We start from the raw sequence: 17930 nt of genomic DNA, 5'->3' as shown, positions 1-17930 counted from the left end.
CTCTTTTTTAGATAAATCACATTGTGTTATACTTCTAGAAGAAAATAACTCTTGTCATTATATGTATATTTATTTCCTACTCCTTCAGTATCCTCTTTACCGCTTTCATATTCCATTTCCTAATGGCAGCGTACAGGGCCACAGAGATGGCGCTAGTCGTTCGAAAAGCCTTCATCGGAGATCTTTGGGGGAGGTCTTTGTCCACCAGTGGACGTCTTCCGGATATTTTCTTTACAAGGCGTAATTTTACAAGTTTTGTCGAAAGGCATAATTTTACAAAAAGTGATTTGTGCATTGGCACAAGCAGGCACTACTTCGTGCCCGTCACTCGCGCCGATAATGCAAGGATGCTTTTTTTTATTTTTTCCGTTGTTTCAAAACATTTGCATTTTTTTTTACCAAAAACGGCGAACATATTATATTTACTAACGAAAGTTATTAAACTTCAACATAATTAGCGCTTATAAATACTTAATAGAACAAATTTTTTTTATAATTAATTGTCACTAGCATTAATCTAGACCGGGCCTGTACCTATTGATTATCCCCCTTTTTCATAATGGTCCACTTACTTAAAACAGCCGCTAAGGAGTGTTTTTTCTAATTCTGACTTAGGTCAATAGAAGAAGACAGAGTGAGAATTAGCAATGCTTTAAGTTAGCAGACTAATATGAATAAGGGGGTAAATGTAGAATGACCTTAGAAAAGTAAGTTCACCACCAATAATAAAATGTTGCAGTTAAAATATATTATCAAATAATTTGTGCTTATCATCACCCTGTCATACAAAATTATTGAAAGATATCATCTCTAATGTTATGCGCCGAGAGTTGCTCGTATTGTATGTTTTTAAATTAATTCAATAAAGTATTAACCTGATTCTTTCAAGTTCAATTTTGTAGAGATGGATAACAACATTTCAATAAGAAATTGTTAAACATTTTTTACGTGTATGGTATTAGCGATTGGAATAGCCACTGTAAGTAAAACTAAAACTTTTTCAGCTTATAAGTGCTTTCGAGGTTCGATCTCTCGTTAATATGTCGGACTGGTTTTACAGCGGCTGCGCGAGCATTGATGTCATAAAATAAGAGTCAAATATCATTGTAATGAAAACAAAAAAAAAAGGATATTTTCTTACCGAGCCAACGTAAGTAGGCAACCAAGTAGCGATCCTTGTATGTCTCCTATGATCCTATGTATTATCTTCTCAAAGACTTTGACTATGAGACATAGCTTAGTTATATATATATACAATTTGATTGATCAAAATTGATTGGCCTCTATTCTAACATCAGTCGAGATGACGTTTAGTTCCAATGAAATATCAAATTGCAAACAAGTTTGACGAATGATATCGAACGATATCATTGTTGGAGTCGACTCTAGTTTGTCTCCGAATTAAAAAGAACTATGACAGCCGCCAGAAAACTTTTCATCATCGCCATTACCGTTTAAAATTTATGGAGGTCATAATGGTATGCGTCTCCTGAATGCATCATGGAAGCTTATGGTATGTGGGTAGATAAAATAGTGTATGTAACTTTTTTTTATGTAAAAGGAGGACACACGAGCGAACGGATCGCCTAGTGCGGTAGAAGACTTACAATGAAGCGACGTGTCTATGCAACGCCAAGTAATCCAGGCATCACAGAGCACTGGATGCCCGACAATTCGAGATGCTCTGCGTGGCACGCGGTCAAATAGATCGAGCTGATACTGGAGTGTGCCAGACCAGAGATAACAATAAAACAGCAACGCGACCTGCGCTTTGTAGAGCGCTAGAATGTGAGCCGGCTTGAAGTATTGCCGTATTTATGAGGCCCAGATTTGACCAGACCAACTTGGCTTTGCCATCCAGATAACCGCGGAATCAGCATTCGCAGGAGATTTCGAGACCCAGTATCCAGATACTAGGCGAGGCTTTAAGACAGTTATTGTCGAAGAGCGGTGATACGACAAATAGGGTTTTTGTGGTAAACGCACAAACTTGAGTCTTCTTGGGGTTAAATTGGACAAGGTTCAATTTATCCCATTCCGTGACCTTCGTTCGTTCATTCGTGACCAAGCGACAAGTTTCTCCCGGCACTGGTCGACATTTTCCCGAGAGAGACTTGCATTTGACACTAACCTATGCGAAACATACCGGCAATTCTAATCTGAAATCGAAATTCGAAGCCTCTTTGTATTAATAACTTAGACTTTTTTTGCTTGTTTGTGCTCACTAGTTTCCAAAAAAGCTCAACCAACTTTGGCGTGGCTTTTACACAATCGAAATGCGTGAATTTGTGAACAATATCCGTTAAAACAAAATGTTTTCCAGCTTTGGTTTAATTTTCCTTAATGTTTACCCTAATAAACAACAATAACTAAGTAAATAGAGACTACGATAACGTCTTTTACATATTGTTGCGTTTCTCGTTGACGTGTGTTTAGAAATACAAACTTAGTTGTTACTTTCTCTATGGTTATCAGAAAAGTCTTGACATTATTTTTCAAGTTAAGACAATGTCCTTCCAAAATATTTAATCTCATTATATAAACATGGCGTTGTCTCCACGAAAATTAGCTTCGAATTTTACAAACTTTACTGCGAATAGGGGCGTAGAAGCAAATGAGGAGGAGATTGCCAACACTTACTTAGGTATATATTTGAATTATATCTACGTTGCATAATATTGAATGTGTGCATAATACATCAGTCATCATACAGCTTCTATGGTCAGCCTTTGACCACGGCACGTTTTGATAACCGGACGATTGTATATTATAATATTTAATAGGCGACATTACAACTGAACGCTACGACGGCAGCTACTGCTTAGTTCATAGTTGCATTTCTGGCCAAGCTGCAAGACTTGCGCTATGAATCAACATAAAAAAAATATCATTGTTTAATATATGTGTCCATTTCCAAATGTAGGCTGTAATTGTGGAATGATTTCTTTCCTGGAATCATACTTGACCGCTTATATTTTAACCATTTTAATTGTGAAAGATTCTGGCGGCGTTTTGATTTTGATGAAAATAACAACAAGCGTATAAACGCTAAACAGTAGGCACTGCAATTAGGGCGAGAGCGCACTCAACAAGCTTCCCTTTTTTATGGAATAGGAGGACAAACGAGCGTACCTGTTGTTAAGGGACCACCGCCGCCCACAATCTCTTGCAACACCAGAGGAATCACAGGAGCGTTGCCGGCCTTTAAGGAAGGTGTACGCGCTATTTTTGAAGATACCCATGTCGTATCGTCCCGGAAACACCGCACAAGGAAGTTCATTCCACTGCTTTGTAGTACGTGGAAGAAAGCTCCTTGAAAACCGCACTGTGGAGGACCGCCACACATCCAGATGGTGGGGATGATATCCTAACTTGTGGCGAGTCGTGCGAAGGTGGAATTCAGCGGCAGGAATCAGGTGCAACAGCTCTTCGGAACACTCCCAGTGATAAATGCGGTAGAAGACTTACAATGAAGCGACGTGTCTATGCAACGCCAAGTAATCCAGGCGTCACAGAGCACTGGATGCCCGACAATTCGAGATGCTCTGCGTGGCACGCGGTCAAATAGATCGAGCTGATACTGGGGTGCGCCAGAGATGACAGCAATATTCAATGTGTGGCCGGACCTGCGCTTTGTAGAGCGCTAGAATGTGGGCCGGTTTGAAGTATTGCCGCCGGTCCTCGACACTAACCTATGCGAAAGGCTGCGTTGTCAACTCCAGTCAGTTCCCCTTCCAAATCCAATAACCTACACTTAATGGCGTCTGTACCACAGTAAACAGTGGTCCATACAACATCGAGTCTAAACACGTCAATTTATTGTAGATTTTGGTGCAGGAGGCATATGCAAAGAAAAATTTTTTTAGTTTATAATTAGGATAAAATAGAAATTGAAAGCAATCCGCATAAAAGTACCTATTTCTTTTATGTGGATTTCAGTAATTTCCACGGACAAACCAAAGTAAGAAGTAATATCTATCTATTGATCGATTGTTGTGCAAGTAAGTAAATAACTGATATAAATAGTTCATTTGCAATTATCATCACTAATATTTTGGCTGGAACAAGTCACAAGAACAACTAAAGTGTAGAAACAGCTTACTTCCGGGGTACTCAGGTGACAATATTTATAAAACCTTCTGTCTATAGCCACATTATTACCTCACGTCACGGTGAACTAAAAGCGAAATATTCAGCACAGTTCGGATATGTAACTGGCGTACATAAGAACTGCACCGTTATTGGCTACTTACTACAGCAATGATACAATTTCTTTCAATATACAAAAAATACAAATAGCTTTATGTACAACAAGATTTGCAATGGACCCCAAACTAAGTCAACAGCTTTTGAATACGAGTCATACGCAGATTTATAATTAAATTAAAAGGGCAATGGATCTAAGCCATGACTGCCTTGAAGGCTTTTGAGGAGTTTGAGAGTTCTTGAATTGCTACTTAGGTACATATTGATACCGATCCTTCAGGTAGCACTCAAACCATTGTAAACCTCTCTTTCCATTCTTTTACACCCATCAAGTATACTTTTCGCAAAAAGATTATGTGGGATACAGCGTCCAATGCCTTACAGAGATCTAGAAATACACAAATATAACTTTGGTTGTGCATGTACTTTCGATAAAAGATGGTTAATCTAGCTTCTTCGGTGTATTGTCGCGCTCAAAATTTGAATTGATTTTTTTATGCTACAAAAGTATAGTGAAACGATTTTCAACGGCCCCTACTTAAGGCGAAGAGTAAGCAGAAAACAAGCAAACATGGTGACAAGTTTTGTGGTGAAAGTATAGCATTTGGAGCTATGAACACTACTTAATCCTGCTACACATATCCAAGTCTTATTTGTAGGTTTCTATTGCTTGCTATTGGTTATAGTTAACACTGCCGAGCCTTTTTGAACTACCACTTTTCTTTGAAGTTAAACAAGTTTTTTGGCATGGCGTGACGCATTTTTTTGGTACTTCTCTCAGAAAACTTATTCTTATAGCATTGAATTTGAATTGAATTTTTTTGTGTAGGTTCATTTATTCAGATTAGTAGTGAATAACGAGGATTGTAAGCATATAAACAGTTTTCCACCCAAGAATTTTGAAAATATTTGCTTTGTTACATAGATGGCGGGCCGGCAGCTGTGAACTCATATCGTTCAAGGTCGCTGGCATTTAGTGTCGCCTTAAACGCAATTACACAAACTTACACTTGATTTGTTAGAAGCGGAGAGTGGTGCAGCGCTGCAGTCGAGTACCAGTGGCGGTGTGGGCTGCAGCTGCGACCGCGAGGAGTGCCGCGCCGCCGGGGACTGCTGCTCCCCTCCGACCGCCGACACCGTGCACAACTCAACTGACTCATACCTCCAGGTTGCGTGTATTTCATTCGGTATTATCATCAGTGCATGCCACATTTGCCTACATTGTAGTCCTCAGTCATTTTCTTCCAAGCTCACCATAGTAGCCTTTATAATAAAGTCGATGTAGGATTCATTAAAAATGTGGTGTCGTTAAATAGTTTGAAGTTATTTATTGATATACTATCAGGTGATTTAAACGCTCGTCCATTCTCTTTCGTAATAAATGCAAAGATGGTTAAAAATCAACGCAGAACAATTTCGTAAGTTTCACTCAGCTCATTTTACATGGGGTGCATCAATCGTCATGTTTTTATACATTAATGACGATATCCGCAATCTTTATCTTATATATAATGACACAGGTGTTGGTGCACAAGCAGAGACGACACCGTCCGGGTCTAGGTGCTGCTGCGCGACAGAAATCTCGTCTGCCTGAAGCCTCCAGTCCGGAGCAACGATCTTTGCGTGCAGCACAAGTTAGTTCATCCCTCACTAATCATCATTTGTTATTATAACTTCGAGTCCCTGACCACTTCAGCTACTGCGACCTCTCAAAACTCCGATTTCAACTCGGAGCTCTTCTGCCGCATATAGATCTGCGAACTGTCTTTTGCTTTTGTCTTCGCATTCAATTACAACGCTTAAGATCCATTCTGGAGCGTAAGTTTTTTTTTAATGAAAATAAGGGACGAGACGAGCAGAACGTTCAGCTGATAGTAAATGATACACCCTACCCATTACAATGCAGAGCCGCTCAGGATTCGACTACAATTGCGTTCGTCACCTTGAGACATAAGATGTTAAGCCTCATTTGCCCAGTAATTTCACTAGCTATGACGCCCTTTAAACCGTAACACAGTAATGTTTATACATTACTGCTAAAGGAGCCCCCCATTGGCAAAATTAACAGTTAATATAAGTACTTTAAAATTCCTGGTGGAAGACAAAATAAATTACATAGTATGCCTACCGAACGAGTACCATAGTGGCACCGTCTTCTGCCGAAAAGCGATAGCGGGTAAGCGATGTTCGTGTGGTGGTATGAAATCACTGTTACTTGCCTGTCCATATCATAAAATATATCATAATGTTGACAGGTTAGAGAAGAATTAGTAGGCAATGCCGGCACAGGGCAGACGTGCAGTGCAGGTCAGGCGTTATTATTCACATGCCCCTTCACAGCCGCTCTGCATCAACGCTCGTGAGTTCAACCACATCCTTACATACTCTGCTGGATCTATAGCTGTATCACAGGATAAATTTAACAACACTTAACTTACCTTTAAATCTTGATACCATCTTCCAAAGCGTGTGGTTGATGTTAGACAAATCTCACGGTTAGGCATTTTGGAGAAATGTTGTAAACCTAATGGGCTGAGTATGTCTTGAGCTGTAGAATAAATACGGGAAATAAAATGTGAGAGAAATTTTCTCTACGTACACTTTAGTGAAACTACGCAGCCGACAGTAATCCCTAGAATTTGAATTTTTCTATTAAATTAACTTCATCTATCACAGTAAAAGTGATATGTAAAATAATAGTCTGTTTCTTAGTTTAAGTTTTAACCCTTTCCAACGAGCCGTTATTTTTGTACAGGTATTGCTAAGTCTTTTCTCTATTTTTATGATAAATATATATACATATCTATATTATACTAATGTATACATGAATTAATTAAATAAAAATACCCCCATATGACACTATGTTGTGTAACCTCAGTAGCCTTATAGAACATATTTTTATAAACATACTAGCTGACCCGACAGACGTTGTTCTGTATATAATAAATAAAATAAGGTTTTTATATGAATTTGTCAATATATCATAACATCAAAAATTACTTCGTAAAATATGCACCCTGCTGTCGTAATGAAATTGTTTCACAGCAGAACTGTCAAACCGTGCGTCAATAAATTATGTATGGACACATCAAAGGAAAAACAAATTTCTTGTTTTTATTTAATTTAGCAGCATTTTCCTATTTATTTATCTTTTAAACCTTCTCTGGACTTCCACAAATAATTCAAGACCTAAATTTGCCAAATCGGTCCAGCCGTTCTCGAGTTTTAGCGAGATTAACGAACAGCAATTCATCCTACTAATATTATAAATGTGAAAGTTTGTCTGGATGTATGTTTGTACTCCTTTTTATTCAAATTTTATTTGTTTAATTTAAAAACATTGAAATGTTGACGAATAAATAAAATACTTTCTTTCTTTTTAATCTCTGGATCTACTGAAATTATTTTAAATTTTTTCTTACTCATAGAGAGCCACATTTATTGCGAATGTTTTATGCTATATTATATTAACCCGAAAAATGAAAAGACTTTTTCGTGGTCGTGGTTGTCGGCTTTAAGTAAGTCTGAGAAAAAACGGTCAAACACTAAAAATAATTTATATGGCAAAACAATGTTTGCCGGGTCAGCTAGTTTTTATATATATAGATATATTTTTTTATGGCCAGGGAACTTAATTAGGAAAATAACTACAGATGGGCGGAGTTTCAGCGTTCCATTTTAAATTCGATACGAGATAAAGATGCTGATTTGTTGAAGAGCAGCGCTCCGGCAGAAAACAACCGCGGGGAAGTGACACGTCAGCAAAGCGAACAAAAAGAAACAGCTGCGATGGTATTGAGCTGATAGTAAATGCAATAGACGTTCTTTATTGTAATGATTATATTAAATGACCCCATTAACAAATATTTAATTTGTGTTTCTATACATAAATACTTTAAAATTGGAATTAGTTGAAAATAACCCACAATCAACACAATTTTTGAAAAATATCTCGTTCACAGGACAATGTAAGTCCTCCATAAAACACAACTTGCTGCAAGGTGAGTGATGGCTGGTCCGTGCGTCATGCTGTTTGGGTTTGACTAGTCGGTCAGCCTGTATTTGAAGACTATTTATTTATATATTGGTAATAAAATGTTTATGAGAAAGCTCATGGTTGTACACTGGGTAATGGAGAGGGCTATGTGCGGAGTTTCCCTGCGAGATCGAATCAGAAATGAGGAAATCCGTAGGAGAACCAAATTCACCAACATAGCCCGGATGATTGAGAAACTGAAGTCTCAGTGGGCGGGCAACATAGCTCTAAGGGCAGATAGCCGTTAGGGCAGTAAAGTCCTCGAATGGCAACCACGTACTGAAAGACGCAGTGTTGGTAGGCCCCCCAAGTACCAGTACAAGTACAAGATGGTCTGATGATTTGGCTGTAAAGTAGATGAAGCCACAGCCCGAGAGTTGAACAAGACATACCAAACTTTATGAACCATAGGTCACTCGAACGGTTAGCTCAGTGGAAAAGCGCTTAGAACACGAGAGATTCTCCCTTTGTCGTATCCCCTCGATTTGTGATCACACCTCTAACTGCCACAGCCTGTATTGGCATACTTGGCGTCGATATATCCAGCGACGTTCAGTTCCGTGGTCACTTGGAAGAGAAGGCCAAACTGGCCTCTAAAAAGCTTGGTGTATACCATATATATATATAGCCATCTCCGATCGGCTTGATTCTTTTGCATTGCGTAGAGATGTGGGTTCTCTCTGCATCTTCTCCACCACCGGACATTACGTGCAAAGTACCACCCGCACCACGTAGACGTCTGGCATTCCACAAATTTAGTTAGAAATTTTTTGCCTCGCACAGCCACTTTGTGGAATCAATTACCGGCTGCGGTTTTCCCGAACAGATACGACTTAGGGACCTTCAAGAAAAAAGCATACTCCCACCTTAAAGGCCGGCAACACATTTCTTGACACACCTGTTGTTGCGGATGTCCATGGGCGTTGCCTCTCCCCATCCCGTGAGCCTCTTGCCCGTTTGCCCCCTCTTATATAAAAAAAAATACAATTTTCACAAACTGATCCGTACCGGCAGACTTATTTGTCGTCCAGCTAATTCCTTTTTAAATGTATATGTCAACATATTGCAATTTGAAATTACTAGTACCTACTAGTAATTTCAAATTGAAAGAGCAACGCAAAAAGATAACAAAGTTTTCGAAATCAAGTGTCAAGCTAAAAAAATTTTTAACTTTTAATTAATAATATTCTGATTCTTAAATATCAATATCCACTTATTTCTAAGAAATTTTATTTTATTAATCAGTCTCGTTATCTAAAATCAATATACTGTCTTTTTTTATTACTCCAACAACAATATTAGCAAAATTTCTAAATATTTCTTCCAATTTAACAATATTGAATTTAATAAATGTCTCCAAAATTGTTGTTGAATGAGATAGACTGTTGGCTTTGGGTGTTCTTGGACTATTTCTGGCTCTAAAGAAAACCGCGAAACAGAGAGAAACTTGGAGAGCTGAAATGTATTTCAATCATCTATAATGTATTTATTACTTCTGTCAACAAATAAAGATCTTACTTACTTCATTACCGGCAGACTTATTCCTCCTTCAGCAATCTGAAAATTTCATAAAATTCATTTTTACAAACACAAATACCAAGTGCGTTTGTTATTTTCTTGCCAAATCGTAGTGGGTTTTACTGCATAATAAAAGAGCCACTTCTTCGGTCAGGTTCCCATTTTAAGCCCAAAAATCACAAAATGGTGATAACAGTAAAATTTATAACTTCGTCATGTATAAGTATCATTTTTCATTTATAATAAATGTTTAGTTATTTTACAATTTTATTACAGAAGAGTAAGAATAATATAAGATGGAAGAGCATGGGTGATATACTACGGCGGGGACAGCGTGACATTTTGTCTGCAGACGAAGGTGACTTAGTTTATCTTGAATTAGATCTAATTTTAAGTCATTGTGTGCTTGATACTCAAGATAGATGTAAAAACTTCATCAAGGCGAGAAATTTAAATAATAATATTAGAAAATTAGTTGTTATTATCTGGTAATTACCTGTTGCTCTGACTGATCTCACAACCTATATAAGTTAGGTCAGTTTTTTTTCGTATATATTTGCCTAAATTGCATTTGCTTTAGAGTTTTTGGAATTTATAACCCGATTTGCTACAAAAACCTAAATCATAATAATCTGATCAAGTATTACCATTTGCAGGCCCAGAACGTGTTGAAATTTATTATTTTGAAGATGACGTCGAAATGCTCAGTTCCCGAAGCGGGGGCGCTGAGACAAGCGTGGAGCGAGCGACTGCCAGTTTCAGGAGTGCTGCCGCGCGAATTCTTGCAGAAGTGCTCGCTGTGCCACGTCTGCTTATAATGATACCAATTCATCTTGTTTTATCCCTTGAAAAGTATGTTTGTCTCAGTTGCAGTTACTGTAAAAGTAACTCATACTTTATTATTAAGGTGTGGGTGTCTCCATAATTTTTTGTACTTGTAACACGTTCTAGCGGGCATGGTGTGCTGTTTCATAACATGCTCATGCACACTCCCTAAAAGGTATAGATGCGTCAGAGTTCCTGTAATATCTTTAGGTATTATATGTCCGCGTAGTGGAACAGGGCATTGCAAACATTACATGTTTACGTCCGCGTGATGTCAGCGTCTAGTATGCGAAGTGTACTTTTGATTGGTGACTCTTGAAGTGCCTGACATCACTGCCCCATAATTATATACGAACAATAACGAAAGAAAGCTTTGGAACGAAAGAGAATAAGTATGTGTGGCGAGTCGAGTGAAAGAGATGGAGACCTTTATCTGGATTTCTTTCGCCGTCGTTCCTTATATGTGGACACGAACTAAAAGCCTCTCTTCTACTGTCAAAACGCTGGGGTATTGTATAGATGCGTGTTATCGACGGTGCGCGTGGCGGCTTGCGGCGTGCTGCAGGGCGTGTCGGACGAGGCGCTGAAGCCGGCTCTCGCTGTTGCGCACAACGCGCTGTTCCAGCCCGCGGCTGCTGCCGTGTCGCACGCTTGCGCCGCGCTCCGCCAGGTGGCGCGACCGCTGTGGCTGGCTGCGGGCGACGCGCTCGAGCCGCTCGCCCGTGTTCTCGCCAGCGTGCAACTAATTCGCGTCGAAACTCGATGTCACTGCTCGCACGCTCACACAATCTAATCTTCAATAAATATCAACATCGTATTATGACAAAATAAAATGCATTAGGTATATGTATAGCATTCATTAATTTATGAAAATAGTGCCCGATAAAGAATCATTGAGAGGAAAATCCATAAAACTAAGTGAATTTGCTAGAAACTGTCATAATGTTAACACCAGGACCCGACAAAAACTTATAATGTCTACTACTCGGCTATGTCGAGTTAGTAGGTCTTTTGTGGGGCGATGAATATGTTTTTACAACAAGATCCCAGAAAATGTTCAAAACAAAAGTATTACGTTATTCAAAAGAATTGTTGAAAAACGTTTGTGTGGTAAAGGTTACTAGGTATAACATAAATTACTTTCTTAATGATATTACACCTATACTATAAAGTAAGTGAAATTATAATTTCATAAACATTAAGGATGTCTGGCATGGGGTTTCACGATATTGTCTGTCAATGATTAACGTGTTTTTAATAATATTCTGAAGGTACTACCGAAAAATCGCACTTTATTCTTTAATTTTTAAATCTTTAATTTTAATTTTTAAATTCTTGGCACTGTATCTCTGCAGATACATCAAAGTTTGAAAAATTCTCAGTCTATAATTTTTAACAAAAAATATCTATGGAAATATTAAGATGTTTTTATGCTTTTCGATCGAGTCGAGTTGGACGCGAAGAGGGAGCCCAGGAGATCAGCTTTCTCTTTCGCCTCATAGGCCAGCAAGTCATCATCCCTATGCAGTGGCGGAATGGCTGGCTGGCAGAAGTTTCCTTCGACAGCCTTGGCGAGATACCAGAACGCACGAGTTCCCGAGGGAAGGCGTGCAAGTCTCTCGCCAATTCTGCCAATGTGATTCGACTTCGCGTCAGCAATAACTCTTGAAGGACCTGGAGGCATGATTGAAGTGTTTTTTAAGTTCGCTGGAATTCATATCCTTAGATACCACCGCATTGACCCAAGCCTGATAGCACTCCTGCTTTCGGCGAGAGGCCATTTTGTAGGAGCGGTCAAATCATGGTTGGGACCTGCCACCGATAGGCACAGAGGAGGATGGAATGAAGAGTTCCATACCATGCAGTACCACATCAGCAACAGCGTCAGCAGCGGCATCTGGATCACCCAGCGAAAAACAGATCTACCTCCACGGGTAGGATGCAAAAAAGCACCGCATCTCGTCCCACTCTGCTGACCTATAGTGCCACACGCGGCGACAGCCTAAGAAGCGGGGCCGTGTTAGGCGAGTGATCGGCACAGTGCTCCGGATCAGGCAGTGGTGCGACGATCCTAGAGGAGGGTCAACGGAAACTAGGTAGCCGTCGCCGTAGCCTACCTTCCGTCGTCAACAGAAGGTCCAACAATGAAGATGTATGATCTTCCACATCTGGGATTCGCATTGGCGCAAGAACCAGTTGCGTCAGACCATATGCTAAGACGTGTCTGGCTAATGAGGAACATCACCTACTTTTTACCTACTTAACACATTCAGTGCCATTGACACGCCTAGCGTGTCCACACTAATTCTTATCTGCATGCCGCCAGCACGCCGGGCGTGCTCACCGTTTTTCATCTATATCTCAAAGATTAGACAATATTATTGTCCGAAAGACTCTGAGCATAAACTTTCTGCCGTAAGCTAAAGTATTCTGAAGTGGTTCCAGGATCTGATATTTTTTTAAGGTTCATCAAAAATAATCTATTATGTAATGCCGCGAACATACCAGGCGTGTTCATCTCCAGCAGTTCTCAATCTTTTATATTATTAGGTCAATTTACTACATTTATAATGCCAATAATAAAATATAGAATATTTTTTATAAGTTATCATTTATTTTATTCCTTGGCACTTAGGTTGAACAAAAAAGATAAAATAAATTGCATAAAATATTTACCTATAATGTACCCCTTTAGGTACCTAATTATAAACGCTTATCAGCTGTTGTGTAACTCGGATCTGTTTCCTTCTCTCTCTTTCACCAATATCTTTTCATTCATCGGAAGAAGACAAAACCCTGCCCAGGATCTATTCCAATGTTATAAAGCTGAAGAGTTTGTTTGTTTGGTTGAACGCGCTAATCTCAGGAATAACTGGGCCCATTTGAAAAAATCTTTCGGTGTTTGATAGCACATTTATTGAGGAAGGCTATAGGCTACTTTTTATCCCTAAAAAGTAAATGGTTCCCGTAAGACGTGGGTAAAACCGCGGGGCACTGCTAATATTAGATACGTTTGGCGATCGTTTATAAATAAAGTCCCTAGTAGGAATACCATTTACTTCAGTTGCTTGCCAATTATTTTTTTGGTAATAAAACAAACCCGAGTGTCATAAAAAGATTAGGTGAGCCGCACATTGGGACGTTACCATGCCTGCCGTAAGGTCTGTAACAGAGAGCGCAACAGGCGGCGTCCTATTCCCACGTTTTATTGCACCACGGGCAGCAAGTCTTTAACATTAGTATAGCTCCTTACATCAGTGTTCGAAGTGTTCGACATCGGATCAATAAGTTCAAAACATTTACTGTCTCCAAATTAAAATCTAAACTTCTTAGAATTGTAGACAGATTCCTGTAACGTTTTAAACATCTGGAGTTGAAATGTTATCAGCCTATTTGTAAAACAATAGATGCGTCAGCAGTCAGCACGGCTTGTTTATTGTGTTATTAGCGATAATATATAACAGTGCAAATAATGTTTTCAAACACAATCGTCGGTTTTTTAAGAATCTTTTTGTTCCTTAATTCTTTTGTGTAAAATTGATGCGGTTAATTACTTGCGGTGCTGCTTCAAAAACCTTATGAAATACGTTAATATTGACAATATAATGTGCTATCTATAGGTACCTGCATATCATAAAGTAGGTACCAGGTACCGACCGAATGATTTACAATTTAACACTAATCCACTACGTCACAATAAGTGCACTAAAAGTTTTAAGACAAGATAAGAGAAATATGTTATCGGCTCACCTCCTACTTTTGGGCGTTTTTGTGAGGGTGGGCTATCTGCTTGCGTCGCATCATCATCATATTCCACTGTTTCTTGCACATATTTTGTTTTCCCTAAAAAATCATAAATAAGTAACCAAAGGTTGAAATTCACTGATCAAATTACGATAAATACTTACCTTGGAATCTACTAACTGCCATAATTTAACTTTCAAAAGCACAAACACTGCTAAAAACAAAATATCTCTTCAGTAACTCGAGAAAGACTGATCAATAAACACGGTTGAAGCCGAAATAACGCTTTCTTTGATTTTACCTCTTAACAGTGCCGGTGAACACGCCTAGCGTGCTACGTAATTCCATCCTGCAGTGCCGCGAGCACACCTAGCATGTTTGCGTTTTTTATAGGGCGGCATCGCTGGGAAGTATTAGAAAATCGTGGTGGCATTGAATGTGTTAAGTATTATATATAAAAATCAGCTTTTATACTATGACGTAAGTAAAATTATAATTTCGTGAACATTAAGGGTGTCTGGCAAGGGGTTGCCACGATGTTAAGTGTCTGGCAATTAATAACGTGATTTTTCATAATACTCTGAAGGTAATACCGCAAAAACGCACTTTATTCTTTGATGTACCTATTTAGATCGGTATTTTACACACCTTTAGTACCGTTTACCTGCCAAAGCCACTGTAACCCAAAGTCCATAATGGTCCATCGTTCTTACCATGCGCTGACAAACTTTCAGTTTTTATAAAATGACATAGGTCTGGGGTCCACGGGCTCTTGTTCTATTACACTTGAAATATGTATACAACTTTACTTCATAACTAATTTATATTCATCTATCTATAGGTAAATACTATACTATATCTATAAAGTTATATTATTATAAAATAATAAAGCAAATAAGGTTTTGAGAAATTTTCGTCAGGAACGAAATTCGTTATTCTAATTTAATAAACTGTTCAGTAAGATACGATATAATAATAATATCAATATAATTAAAAAAAAACGTGTAAGCGTATCAAAAGTATAACTCGTACCACGACCCAACAATTACCAATCCAGTTATGAGTTTGTACTTTGCATTGCTATAACTGTATTAATTGTAAATTGTCATTTTGTTAGTAAGCAGCCATTGTCAGTAATAACCACATATTCATCCGAATAATTAACTTTTATATTTAATCATATTACTAATCTCTCATGTGATGTGATTTTAATCTTATCTCTCATGTGATGTGATTTTAATCTTAATGAGAAATAAATAATTCTATAAATCGAAAAGAAATTGAAATTCTATATTTTACAGAAAGACAGTATAATTATTATACAACGCAATAATAAAATTTAAAAAATTGTGTTACCGTATTTTAGATATTCTTGTTTTTCAAAGGTCAGTTTCCATTCTCGATAATTCATTCTAAATGTTTCCATCTCTATGATTCAACGAAAAAGTAGCGTAGCGAAACGTCAAAATCTTATGTTCAAATGTTAGACCTGTATTTTTTTTTGCCTATTTGAAGCGCCACTCGCGAGAGTCCAGAGAACTAATTTTGACGTATAATACAAATGGCTGCGAGGGAACGTACAATACTCTGAAGTATTTTTGCATTTTGAATTAATTTCGTTCGTTTTTCGTGTTATTTATACTTCAAGAATCAACGTAATAACCACAATTTATTTTGTAGTTTCCCAACGTTATTGATTTTTGCTGAGGTTGTCATCACTAGTTATAGTACCGCAGACTCGCTACATGGCCAACAGCGTCAAAATGGCGAATAGCAAACAGGCACAATAGCACTTTGACAGCCGCCAGTCCAGTAATTTAAAGAAGAGGTCAGTGTTATATGTTATCTGTGAAAGTTGGCTCTAATTTTTTCAATTTTAACGAGAATATTAAATTTAAAAATAACGCATTTAAATCACAAATTAATAGCTTTTATTAGAGTAAATTATGGCGTGTTTGTTCCTGAAATAGTTATAAATGATGAAAACAAACCTAATGTGTGATTGTCCGAAATTAACGAATTTCATTCAAGGTCATTTTTGTTTACTATTTAAGACAAGTAAAGAAAAATAAAACTTTATAGCATACAGAGAAGCGGCCCACCGATAAGAAATATTTCCGTGGTAGGGTCGGTGCCACTATTAGCTTTCATGAAATTTGAAATAAAAAACGAGTGATTTTGTTCAAATAATTTAATCTTAAAGAGTCTTATTTGGGTTGTGTGTCTGGGGGGAGGGCGCGGTTGGAGCGGGCGAGGGTGCGGGCGCGGGCGCCAGGTGTGCGAGCACCACGTGCTGGTGATGCGCGCGCAGCCCGCCGCCCGCAGCCGGCGCGCGCCGCAGGGCCAGCTGCTGGAGCTGTAGCGTGCGCAGGGCCGCCCCGCCCTCCGCACTGGCCAGGCTCGCAGACGTCACCACACTCTGTAACAAATAAGATACATTTGATTTCATTATGCGCAATAATAAAACCTTTACGTGACAATCAATGATTAAAAATATATGGACAAAAAGCCATCAGCACCCCCCTACGAAAATAATAACAATAATAAGTTAAGCCTCGACCGACCTGAGAAGCTTGTCCGGGCGACGAGTGGTGAAGGATCTTGAGGTGGTGTCGAGCGGCCAGTGGCTGCTGGCGGTAGACCAGCTGCGGGCCCGCCGCCGACACCACCGCGGCCGCCACGCTCGCCGTCACCGCACCCGGAGGCCGCGCGCGACGGATCAGTTCCGGTTTACCGACTCCCGCTGCGGCGGCGGTGCCCGCACTCGCCGCCACAACTATACGCTGCGGGGGAGCGCCACCCGACGGGCCGGGCGGGGCGGTCGCCGTGGGCGCGGTGGACGGCGTCGCCTGCGTCCCTCCCGTCTTCAGCTTCTCTTTAGCGATGCGTTCGGCGCGACGCGTCGCCACCTCCATGGGGGTGGGAGGGGCCTCGTAGTCGACGCCGTGGTCGGCGAGCAACGCGGCATGTTTAGGGTTGCGGTGCGTCGCGTCGTCCAGGCGACGTTTTGGCGCGGCGCGTCGACGCTCGTCCGCCTCGCGCATCGCCTCGATCCGCGTGAGGGGCGGCCGCGGAGAGTCGTCGTCCGGTCGGCGGCGGGCGGGGGGCGGCTTGCGGTGCTTCCGGCGGGCGCGCTCCGGGTCGGCGAGCGCGTCGTGACGGTCGCGACAGGCGCGGGGTGAGCGGTAGGCGCGGGACGCTTCATTTACGATTTCGGCGAGCCACTCCCAGTTGGGCGCGAGGGCGGCGCCCGGCTCGGCGGGCAACCGCTGCAGACGCAGCGCACGTCGCAGCGCGGCATCCTCGCAGCCGGCCCACTCGGGCGGTGGAGCGGCGATGTCGCGCGGCGCGGCGGGCGGCAGGCGGGCCCGGGGGCGGGGCCGCGGGCCGGCTCGCTCGAACAGCGAGGGCGGGGCGGGCGGCGCGCGGCCGGCGGGGCGGGTGCAGCGCGGGTCGCGGGCGGCGCGCGGCCGGGCGGGCGGCAGCAGGCCGTCGGGCGCGGCGCCGCGACGGTAGAGCGCCCGCAGCCACGGCTCGCAGTACACGTCGCCGTCGCTCGACGGTGGGGTGGGCGGACACCACATCTGTCCACAATCATAGG

General features: G+C 40.7%; 2 protein-coding genes and 1 long non-coding RNA gene across 3 annotated transcripts in view; 1 reads left to right on the top strand and 2 right to left on the bottom strand.

Moving 5' to 3' along the window:
- The first annotated feature begins 2509 nt into the window (after nucleotides 1-2509).
- Nucleotides 2510-11431, top strand: LOC126964630 (uncharacterized). Its single transcript, XM_050807837.1, has 8 exons — nucleotides 2510-2644; nucleotides 5229-5374; nucleotides 5727-5840; nucleotides 6462-6565; nucleotides 7860-7998; nucleotides 10037-10118; nucleotides 10417-10612; nucleotides 11105-11431. The coding sequence occupies exons 1-8, from the start codon at nucleotides 2545-2547 to the stop codon at nucleotides 11376-11378; spliced, it is 1155 nt and encodes a 384-aa protein (XP_050663794.1). The 5' UTR covers nucleotides 2510-2544; the 3' UTR covers nucleotides 11379-11431.
- Nucleotides 11432-14333: 2902 nt separating this feature from the next.
- LOC126964858 (uncharacterized) lies at nucleotides 14334-14784 on the bottom strand. The gene is made up of 2 exons (XR_007729441.1): nucleotides 14494-14784; nucleotides 14334-14428 (listed from the first exon to the last, which is right to left on the bottom strand). It is a non-coding gene; the product is annotated as an uncharacterized LOC126964858 (long non-coding RNA).
- A 1727-nt stretch (nucleotides 14785-16511) lies between these two features.
- LOC126980175 (helicase domino-like) overlaps nucleotides 16512-17930 on the bottom strand; it is a 32331-nt gene continuing 30912 nt past the window's right edge. Inside the window, exons 15-16 of the mRNA XM_050829779.1 lie at nucleotides 16894-17913; nucleotides 16512-16748 (exon numbers count right to left, since the gene is read on the bottom strand). Of these exons, the coding sequence (XP_050685736.1) occupies nucleotides 16527-16748; nucleotides 16894-17913 (1242 nt within the window). The 3' untranslated portion in view covers nucleotides 16512-16526. The remainder of the gene's footprint in view (nucleotides 16749-16893; nucleotides 17914-17930) is intronic.

Source organism: Leptidea sinapis, chromosome 1, assembly GCF_905404315.1.
Source record: "Leptidea sinapis chromosome 1, ilLepSina1.1, whole genome shotgun sequence".
Lineage (NCBI taxonomy): Eukaryota > Metazoa > Arthropoda > Insecta > Lepidoptera > Pieridae > Leptidea > Leptidea sinapis.
The sequence above is the reverse complement of the archived record's forward strand: the minus strand, read 5'-3'. Positions and strand labels throughout refer to the sequence as shown.

What these genes read in the sequence shown, in the direction of transcription:
- LOC126964630 (XM_050807837.1), top strand. Translation starts at nt 2,545, where the DNA reads ATGGCGTTGTCTCCACGAAAATTAGCTTCGAATTTTACAAACTTTACT. An exon ending in GATCTTTGCGTGCAGCACAA is followed by an intron (nt 5,841 to 6,461) that starts GTTAGTTCATCC and finishes TAATGTTGACAG; the next exon opens with GTTAGAGAAGAATTAGTAGG. An exon ending in CATTTTGTCTGCAGACGAAG is followed by an intron (nt 10,119 to 10,416) that starts GTGACTTAGTTT and finishes TACCATTTGCAG; the next exon opens with GCCCAGAACGTGTTGAAATT.